The sequence below is a fragment of the Palaemon carinicauda genome, chromosome 31 (genome assembly GCF_036898095.1).
Source record: "Palaemon carinicauda isolate YSFRI2023 chromosome 31, ASM3689809v2, whole genome shotgun sequence".
Lineage (NCBI taxonomy): Eukaryota > Metazoa > Arthropoda > Malacostraca > Decapoda > Palaemonidae > Palaemon > Palaemon carinicauda.
The window spans coordinates 49,499,462-49,510,525 of NC_090755.1; the positions used below are offsets into that span (position 1 = coordinate 49,499,462).

Here is an 11,064-nt window from a genome sequence, read left to right on the forward strand (position 1 = left end):
CCCCTCACCCCTTCATCGTTGGTACTGTGACGGACTCTACAGAGGTTGGCGCTGCGGCTGCCCCATTCAAACTTTCACCGTTCGCCAGCGGAGAGGCGTTTGCTTAGTTTCAGTGCGCAGAAGTCCAGTTTTGCATCAAGGGCGTGACTTGCTCAACCACAAAGCAGATTATGTTCTCGCGGCGATACCCGAGGACCCCTTCCCAGAAATATCCGACTGGCTTTGTGAACAAGGAGACACCCCAATAGCGTATGACGCCCTCAAAACATACCTCCTGCAGCAGTACTTGGCGTCGCCAGCCGCCCGTGTAGCAAAGCTTTTTCAGTTCTCGCAACAACCGTTGGGGGACCAAAGGGCTTCGCTTGCTCTCATGGAAATGACCAGTATCGCTCGCCTTCAACCTGCCGCAGACGGCTCTCCTCGTGAGGTGAACCTAATTCGTGCCCTTTGGATACGCCGTTTACCCGGACCTATACGAGCTGCCATACCTGATGTCGGTAGTTTACCCATAAAGGACTTGATGACCAAAGCCGACGCCCTTATGGACAGCCACTTCAAGACCTCCATCAACGCCTCCACCCCTGACGAACAGGATGCCTATTCAACATCAACCGAAGCTGACATGAATGCCATAGGACATAGACGACTACACCGTGACGTGCCGAAGCAGCGACAAAGCCGCCCACCACCCACTAATCGCTCGCGCCCCAACAAACGACTTCTACAGCCACTTACTACCTCCCATCCGCCGCAGTTTTGCTACTACCATTTCAGATTCGGGGCAACCACAAAGAAATGTGCCAATGATTGTCAGTGGCCAAAAAACGTGTTTCTAATCTTTTCTTTTTACATGATGCAGGAACGGGCATGCGATTTTTGGTAGACACGGGTGCTTGTCGTTCTCTTTTGCCAAGGAAACTCTTCAAGACACGACGTAGTCTGTCTACATCTGCCGACCTCCGCTTGGTAGCTGCCAACGGATCTGCGATACCCACCTTCGGTTACGAGAACCTCACATTATCGTTCTGAAACGGTAAATTCAATTGGAAGTTTCTCGTTGCTGACATCACATTGCCAATCCTCGGTGTGGATTTCCTTTCTCATTTCCACCTTCCGGTCAATGTCGCCCACCGACGATTGGTCAACGTAGACTCGTACTTGTCCACACCTCTTCAACCCGCCGCCTCTAACCTCGCTCTCCACATTAGTGCACCCACGGATGCCTACGCCTACCTCCTCACGTCGTACCCGGAAGTTTTCCATCCAGAACTTCGCCAAACGCCCACGATTCCTTCCAAGCACGGTATTTATTACCATAACAAGACTACGGGACCCCCAGTCTTAGCAAAATTCAAACGTCTGGCACCGGAATGATTGGCAGCCGCCAAACAGACGTTCGCCGAAATGGAGGAAATGGGCCTTTGCCAAAAGGCCTCCAGCCCATGGTTGTCACCCTTACACATCATTCTGAAGAAAGACGGCTCCCTCCGTCCGTGCGGGGATTACAGGTGCCTGAACATGCAAACAGAACCAAATCACTAGCCCCTCCCAAACATTGCCGACGTGACCTCCTACCTGCACAAAGCAATGGTTTTCTCTACGCTCGATCTCCTGAAGGGGTATTATCAGGTGCCTACGAACCCAGAAGACATCCCCAAGACTGCCATTACCACTCCGTTGGGTACATACACCTTCAATTACTCCTGTTTTGGCCTTCGTAATGCTGGGGCCACGTTTCAACGTCTCATGGATGGCATCTTAGGGGACCTCCCTTTCTGTGTATGTTATGTGGACGACATACTTGTGTTCTCCTCCTCAAAAGAGGAACACCTTCGTCACCTGTGTATCATGCTCGACCACCTGCAACAAAACGGCCTTGTAGTCCAGTACGACAAGTGTACCTTTGGCGCCAACGAAGTGTCGTTCTTAGGGCACCGCATCGCTCCTGAAGGAGTCCACTCCCTCCCTGAGAAGGTAGCAGCCGTTCAGAACTTTCCCGTGCCCTCGACCGTCAAAGCTCTGCAGGAATTCTTGGGCATGATCAACTATTATCACTGTTTTCTGCCAGCCATTGCCGCCACTCTTGCTCCCCTCTACGCCTCCCTCAAGGGCAAGCCAAAGGATCTGAAGTGGGGTCCCCTTCAAGAAGCAGCCTTCTGCAATGCAAAGAAGACCTTATCAACTGCTGCGGCTCTCACTTTTCCTATCCCACATGCCTCTCTCCTTCTCTCCACCGATGCCAGCGACGTCGCTATTGGTGCTGTACTCGAGCAGGTGGTCAATGGCTCACCCCGCCCATTGGCCTTCTTCAGCAGAAAACTGTCCAAGACAGAATCGGGTTATTCTACCTTTGATCGAGAATTGCTGGCGGTGCACTTGGCTGTCCGTCACTTTCGCCATTTCTTAGAAGGTACGCCCTTCGTCATTCGCACAAACTACATGCCTCTGGTGCACGCCGTTACTCAACAGTCTGATGCCTGGTCCGCCCAGCAACGCCGACATCTCTCCGCCGTGGCTGAATACAATTGCCCCCTTCAATACGTCGTTGGGAAAATGAATCCCGTTGCCGATGCCCTGTCAAGAAACACGTTGGCTGCCGTTCAACTGGGATTGGATTACAACGCCCTGGCTGAGGCCTAATGACAGGATCCAGAGTATCAAGCATGTAGGACATCCTGCACGTCCCTCCGTTGGGAAGACTTTCCCCTCGAAGACCCCAACACCACCCTCCTCTGTGACGTCAGTACTGCTAGACTGCGACCTTGGATTCCTGCTCCCATGTGCCGGAGGGTTTTTGATTTCATTCGCAGCCTTTCACATCCCTCGTGCCGTTCTACTGCACAGCTGCTGAAGGCAAAGTTCATTTGGCACGGCATTTCTAAGGATGCTAAGGATTGGGTCCGCGCCTGCACTTCTTGCCAAACTTCCAAAGTACATCGACACCCGGATTCAGGAGTGGGCACCTTTCCTCAACATCAGTGTTGTTTTGCACACATTCACGTCGACGTTGTAGGCCCCCTACCCACATCACAAGGACATCGTTACCTGTTTACCGTCATCGACCGCTCCACTCGTTGGCCTGAAGCCATTCCCATGGAAACTGCAACGTCTGCCTCATGTACATCTGCCTTACTCTCTGGATGGATTGCAAGATTTGGTATCCCTGAGCATATCACTTCCGACAGGGGAACCACTTTCCCCTCTCAATTGTGGACATCATTAGTGAATCTCCTGGGCATCACCCTACATCAGACAACGGCCTACAACCCCGCGGCCAATGGAATGGTTGAACGTTTTCATTTCACCCTCAAAGCAGTTTTGATGTCCCTCTGCAAGGATTCCAACTGGTTTACTTCACTTCCCTGGGTCCTCCTGTGACTAAAGACCATTCCTAAAGACGCCCTCGACATCTCGGCAGCTGAAATGGTGTTTGGCGACCCGTTGGTCGTCCCTGCCGAATTTTTACCTTCTACAACATCCTCCAACGATCTCCAGCGCATACGTCACGTCGTGGGAAAATTTATTCCATGCCGCCAGACTTACAAGCCCCCAGCGAAGCATCTCATACCAACAGACTTGCACTCAGCAACGCACGTCTTCCTGCGCAACGACACTGGCAAGCCACCGCTAACGCCCTCTTACACGGGCCCTTTCCCTGTGATCTGCCACAGTCCAAAAGCATTCCTACTAAACATTCGTGGCAAAGAAGACTAGGTCTTCATTGATCGTCTAAAACCTGCTTATCTTCTGCCAGATGACCCGCCTATAGTTCCCCTCTCTAGTTCAGGGTGCCCTATTTAACATGTACAGTATGTCATTTTTAGGGGAGGTGAGCCATGTACCAACAGTGTGTCACAAGATCGTAAATAGTTAATTTTGTGCTTGTATCTTTGCTCTCCCCTCGCACTAAAAAGAACCTGAAAAATCATGTCTGCTTTTTTCCTCTGCAACATTGTCGATTTCGCAACATGAAAATTCTTGTTACTGTGAGATTTTGTTATAAAGGAGAGTGTTCTACAATAAACTAACTCAGTTGCTTTCACACTGCCTTTAAGTTCACAACCTTCTCTCGGCCCGTTACAACATAAAGAGTTATTTAACTCTTGCATGAAGGGATGTCTTTCTGTGTGTCCTTTTTTCACATTTTATCAAATACTTCTGAGATGCTTTCATGAGAAAATGATCTTAAAGGAATTGCAATGAACCTCTCTAAGGAGAAGAACATGACCATTCCTCATTCATGCCAAACTTTTGCAAAGTGGTTCTATGCAGTGGATCAATAATTCGGCTTTTCTTTATTATATCATAACATGTTCACTAAAAATTCATTTCTGCAAAAGTACATAATATCCCAGAGTTAACCAGTGACTATAATAGAATAGACTTCTTTCAATGATTTCAGTATCCTAACTAGTAAATACACACACGCACACGTACACACACACACACACACACACACATATATATATATATATATATAGATCTGTGGTTGGTGAATCCCTTAATAGAGATTTAGCTAAAATTGGTGCATGGTGCAAATTATGGGGTATGAAGTTGAATCCTAACAAAACTCAAAGTATGATTGTAAGTAGGTCAAGGACGGTGGCTCCTCCACATCCGGATCTCAGTATTGATAATGTTTCTTCAAATTTGTATGACTTTTAAAATTTAGGTGTGATTTTCGACAGCAAATTTACTTTTGAGAAACACATTTGGTCTGTGTCTTCTTCAATTGCACAAGAAATGGCTTATTGAGAAAGTCTTACAAGATTTTCGGCGACCAATCTATTCTGAAGAAGTGTTTTAAATCTTTCATTCTACCTTGTTTTGAGTATTGTTCTCCTGTCTGGTGTTCAGCTGCTGATTCCCATCTTAATTTGTTGGACAGAAACTTACGGTCTATTAAATTTCTTTTTCCTGATCTAGATATTAATCTTTGGCACCGTCGTTCAATTAGTTCATTATGCATGTTGCATAAGATTTTTCATAACTCTGACCATCCTTTACATTCAGATCTCCCTGGACATTTTTATCCTGTTCGTAATACTTGGCAGGCAGTTAATTCTAAAAGTCAGGCCTTCTCCATCATGAGACTCAATACTACACATCATTCTAGAAGTTTTATTCCAGCTGTTACCAAGTTGTGGAATGATCTTCCTAGTCGGGTAATTGAATCAGTAGTACTTCAAAAGTTCAAAGTTGGAGCAAATGCATTTATGTTGACCAGGCTGACATGAGTCTTTTTATAGTTTATATATGACATATCTGTTTTGATTTTGTATATAGTTTATATAGGACATATCTGTTTTGACGCTGTTACTGTTTTTAGAATGATATATTGTTAATTCATTCTCATATTCATTTATTTCCTTATTTCCTTTCCTCACTGGGCTATTTTTCCCTGTTGGAGCCATTGGGATTATAGCATCTTGCTTTTCCAACTACAGTTATAGCTTGGCTAGTAACAATATATATATATTTATATATATATATATATATATGTGTGTGTGTGTGTGTGTGTGTATTTATATATATATATATATGTGTGGTGTGTGTATATATATATGTATGTATATTTATATATGTATGTATATATATATATATATACTGTATATATATATATATATATATATGTATATACATATATATATATATATATACACACACACATATATATATATATATATATATACACATATATATATAGTGTGTGTGTGTGTAAGCTATGTGTACATAATAAGCTGCTTTAGTCCACTTTAGGACATTGGCGTCAGTCATGTCAGTCATTGCACATCTGGGGTTCGACAAGTTTTCATCACCAGGCGGATTGGTGATGGTGGGAGATTTTCGTTTGATCGCTTACTTCAAACTAACCTAATACAACTTTGCTGATCATGGCGAACACCCAAATCCTTTCAGTAAGTTAAGGCATCCCCGCTCAGGATGGCGTATGTATACAAACATATATACGTATGTGTGTGTGTGTGTGTGTGTGTGTGTAGGCTGCGCATCAAGTTAATTTCTGGTCATACAAATGACTGCGGGATTCTGAACTTGTTCAAAATAAAACAAAGAAAAAGAATTCAGAAAATTAACTGGAAAATACAAACAAAAGTTCATAATTAGATTTCATCACTTCCATACCATTTGTGGGATCACTTGTCTCTGAGTTGTCAAAGGCGTCTTTATTCTTTTCTAAACATTTGTAAGTTTTCGCTTCACTATTTTCAATTTAGTTATTTTCATGTATAATTACTAGGTAATGTATAGATTTATGTTGAAATAATGCAAATACATATACAGCATATAGATATATAGAAAAGAAAACTTGTGAAATATTTCCAAATAATGATGGGTGGAAGTTCCCAAGCAGCAGATACCCAGAAGAGATGACCTGACCTTCACATACCTCGAGGACGACGAATGTTGCAACCAAAATACGTATGATAAATGTTCTCATAATAACTGATTTTTTTGACTAGAGATTACACCAAACTGTTTATATTTTATTTTTCTAGGAATTGGCTATTCGTTGATGAATTTTGCCTACAAATCCTCTTTGTTGGGACCCTATGGCTTCGGTGGCTATGGCTACAGACCACATGGTTTAGGCTTTGGCTGCGGTGGATACGGAGGCGGATTTGGGGGGTTTGGAGGTGGCTATGGCGGATTTGGAGGATTTTACGGGTAATTTCTTGAAAATATGGAAAATTGAATTAACTATGGCCTAAATGATGTCATTTTTCATAAATCATTTGCAGAAACATTCAAGAACTCATTTTGTTTTTGTAAATAGAAAGTATATTATTTTCATATAATAAAACTTTTGAGTTTTTCAAAATTGTTTTAATGTGCCCTTCTCTCCCTCCAATATCTTTTAAAATAGAGATGAATTTAAAATCTCTAAGAAATTGTAGTTCAAGTAGTGAACATCTACACATCAGTTGTTTGGTGACAATGTATTAGAGATTTTATCAGAGTCTCCAGTCCTTGTATTTAGCTTAATGATAAATAAGGGAATAATCCCTTTTATTGTGTCCCTTTATAGTGATAATTAATGTTTAAACAATTCCATTCAATTTCGTTATTTTTACCTCCAAGATTAATAAGAAAAAAAATGGCTATGGCCAACAGTTGTTCCCTCTCCTTAAATAATAACAGTGAGTGCTATTATTATTATTATTATTATTATTATTATTATTATTATTATTATTATTATTATTATTATTATTATTATTATTATCAATTGCTAAGCGACAACCCTAGTTGGAAAAGTAGAATGCTTTAAGGCCAGGGGCTCCAACAGGGAAAGTGAGGAAATCAAAGAAGGATAAATAAAATATTTTTTAAAACAATAACAATAATAGATAAATATTTCCCATATAAACTATAAAAACTTTGACATAACAAAAGGAAGAGAAATAAGATAGAATATTGTGTCTGAAATTTCCTCAAACCAGAGAACTCTAATCCAAGACAGTGGAAGACCTTCGTACTTCTATTCTGTGTACTTCTATTGCAGTTGCTCGAGATGAGGAGGAACCATTTTTACCTAAAAGTAACTTAATATAAAAACGAAATCATGAAATCATTACCCTCTGTTTAGTAAAATCCTCATGTCTAGAAGATAAGTTTATGCAACTGTTTAGCTCCAATATAATTCGGAATATACATTTCAGCCATATGCTTCTTCCCAAGTTCATATCTAAAGGATTTATCACTCAGCAAAATATAATATATTTACAATGATCATATTAGGCCGAATGAAAACACAGATAGATTTTAATAAAACAAGAGAGCATGGAGGCTTTAGTACCGGGAATTCTACAACTGACCATATCCATGTAATTACTATCGAATGGAAGACTCAAAAGATTATGACCAGCCGCTATGTATGGCATTTGAAGACTACGAGAAACCTTTTGATTCTGTCAAATCTTCGGCAGTAATGAAATCCCTTTAAAGAAAAGAATAGATGATTCTTATGTTTGCTCCACATAAAGAGTTATCCAACTCTTGCATGAACGGATGACTCTCTGTGTCTCCTCTCTTCACATTTTATACAATACTTCTTGTATTACAATGCCATGGAAGAAGCCCAATGAAAAGATCTAGAGTACCAAGCATGTAGGATATCCTGCGTATCCCTCTATTCTATTGGGAAGACAGCAGCCTCAACGTCTTGAATGTCACTCTCTTCTGTGACGTCAAAACTGGTAGACCACCCATGTGCTGACAGGTGTTTAATTTCATTCATAGCCTTTCGAATCCCTCTCACCTTTCTACTGCACAGCTACTGATGGTGATGTTCATTTAGCACGGTATTACTAAGGATACCAAGGATTGGGTCTGCCCCTGTACTTTCCTCAACGTCAGTGTTTTTTTTATGCCCAGATTCACGTTCACATAGTAGGTCCCCTACCCACATCACAAGGACACTGTTACCTGTTTACCGTCATTGACCATTCCACTAGTTGGCCTGAGGCCATTCCATTGGAAATTGTAACATCAGCTTCATATAAATCGGCCTTACTCTCAGGGTGGATAGCAAGATTCGGTATTCCTGAGCATATTACTTCTGTCAGGATTACCACTTTCACCTTTCAATTAAGAACATCATTAGCAAATCTCCAGGGCGTCACCCTACATCAGACAACCGCCTACAACTGTGATGCCAACGGAATGGTTGGACGTTTTCAGCACATCCTTTAGTCAGCTTTTGACTCCAACTTGTTTACTCAGCTTCCCTGGCTGCTCCTGGGACTAAAGACCACTCCTAAAGATGCCCTGGAGGTCTCAGCAGCTGAAATTGTGTATGGCAACCCGTTGGTCATCCCTGCCGGTTTTTTTTTTTTTTTTCTGTCTACAACCTCCTCCGATAATCTCCAGTGCCAACATCACGTTGTAGGAAAATGTATTCCTTGCCGCCAGAGTTACAAGCCCCTAAGCGAAGCAACATATACCGACAGATCCTCACTCAGGAAGGCACGTTTTCTTGGTGTAACGATACTAGCAAGCCACAACTAACGCCCCCTTACACGGGCCTTTTCCTAGGGATCTAGCGCATGACAAAGGCTTACCTAATGAACATTCGTGGCAAAGAAGACTTGGTGTTCATTGATAGCCTAAAAACTGCATATCTCTTGCTAGATGACCCACTTATAGTACGCTTCTCTAGAACAAGGATTCCTATTTCACATGTATGTCAATTTTAGTACAATCACTCAAAACTAAGGTCCTGACCTTCTCATTTACATTGATAAATTTCTTAATGCAATCATCCATAGAAAACCAGGAGCTTCTGTAACAGACTCAGTTTCTTTAGGATGGATCAGACAGAATTAATTTAGTCGTGTATCAATAACCGATGTCCCTTTAACTTGAATCGACGTATTTCTGGAGAGTCACTGTTAATATCAAAGCAAAGAACACTATTGGCAGACCTAGCAATTATTATGTTACTTTAGGAGATAAAATACTAAATTCATTAAAGTACATTAATTGTAAATTGCTGCCAGAAGGGAGAAAATAACAAGGGTAACTCCTTGATTATTCATTAAGCTAAATACAATGACTGAAAACTATGATGAATCATTATCCCTGAAGAAATGATCGGTAGATGTTCACTTCTTGGACTCAATACTTAAGTAATTTGAAATCATTCAGTATTTTGAAGGAAATTATCGGAAAAGAATGATGCATTTAAAGTCATTTAATACGAATTAAGTTTTATTAACATATAACTTTTTATTTTTTATTTTAATAAGAGGCCGTTTCAGCGAAAGTTGTAAAAGAAAGTTTTTCATGAAGGAATGAATTTCAGTATCTTCAGGGGAAAATATCAGCCGTAAAATCCAAATCCGCCGTAGCTGCCACCAAAGCCTCCGAATCCTCCTCCGTATCCGCCGTAGCCAAACCCAAAGCCATGTGGTCTGTAGCCATAGCCGCCGAATCCATAAGGACTACCTCCAAAGAAGAACCATCTGCTGGGTTCAGGTGCTGGAAGGGCTCCAGTCACTTCCATGAGGGCAAAAAATGCCACCAACACCAAGAGGGCAACACTGATCTGCATAGGAATACAGAAAAGGAAACCAATTTAATTTTCATTTTGTAAGAATATATGTTAAAATTGATATGCGTTATATGTAGATAAGTAAATATTTAACACACGCACACACGTACACACATGCATATATGAATAGATACATGAATATATATATATATATATATATATATATATATATATATATATATATATATATATATATATATATATATATATATACATATGTCAATAAATACACCCAACACACACACACACACACACACACATATATATATATATATATATATATATATATATATATATATATATATATATATATATATATATATATATATATATATTAATGTGTATACATGAATGTTTCCGAGTATATAAATAACTCATTGTCATGAAAAGGGTATATCCTGCAGTGAATATACCTTTGGTTCTTAACACATTCAATGACAATAGTATTTGAAAATAATGATCCAGGATATAATTGATTCTGTTTAATTTGTATTTGTATTCCTCTTTGAAAAACCGGAAAATTAATATTCGAATATCATCAACGTTAGATTAACCTTTAAAAGTTTCAAGGTGATATAACATCTTATAATAATCTTACCGTTCTCATGATGAATAGGATTTCTGTTGTTTCCTTTACTGATTCTGGAAAAGGTTTACTTCTGCTTCACCCGACATTCTCTATTTATACAAAGCACGATCCAATCCGTAGAGTTGCCAAAACCTCTATATTTGCAGCAGGATTCCTTGCGTAAGAATGGGAATCACAGGGTAATACCGGGCCCTGCCTGTCCTGCAAGATTCTTGCTGTCGCTTTTGGCATTCCATACATTGCCTCGCTCCTTTTTTTTTTTTTTTTTTTTTTTTTTTTTTTTTTTTTTTTCCCTACGCAGCGTACCTGTCTGGTGCGTGAGTCATCCGGCCTCCTCGGGGATGTTCCAGGGTTTAACGCCATTTTAACATTGGAGAACCACACTTAAAAAGCGTCTTTTTTT

General features: G+C 40.7%; 1 protein-coding gene across 1 annotated transcript; it reads right to left on the reverse strand.

Annotated features, from left to right (window-relative positions):
• Nucleotides 1-9,731: 9,731 nt before the first annotated feature.
• LOC137624938 (keratin-associated protein 19-8-like) lies at nucleotides 9,732-10,722 on the reverse strand. The gene is made up of 2 exons (XM_068355869.1): nucleotides 10,671-10,722; nucleotides 9,732-10,066 (listed from the first exon to the last, which is right to left on the reverse strand). The coding sequence occupies exons 1-2, from the start codon at nucleotides 10,677-10,679 to the stop codon at nucleotides 9,842-9,844; spliced, it is 234 nt and encodes a 77-aa protein (XP_068211970.1). The 5' UTR covers nucleotides 10,680-10,722; the 3' UTR covers nucleotides 9,732-9,841.
• Nucleotides 10,723-11,064: the final 342 nt, after the last annotated feature.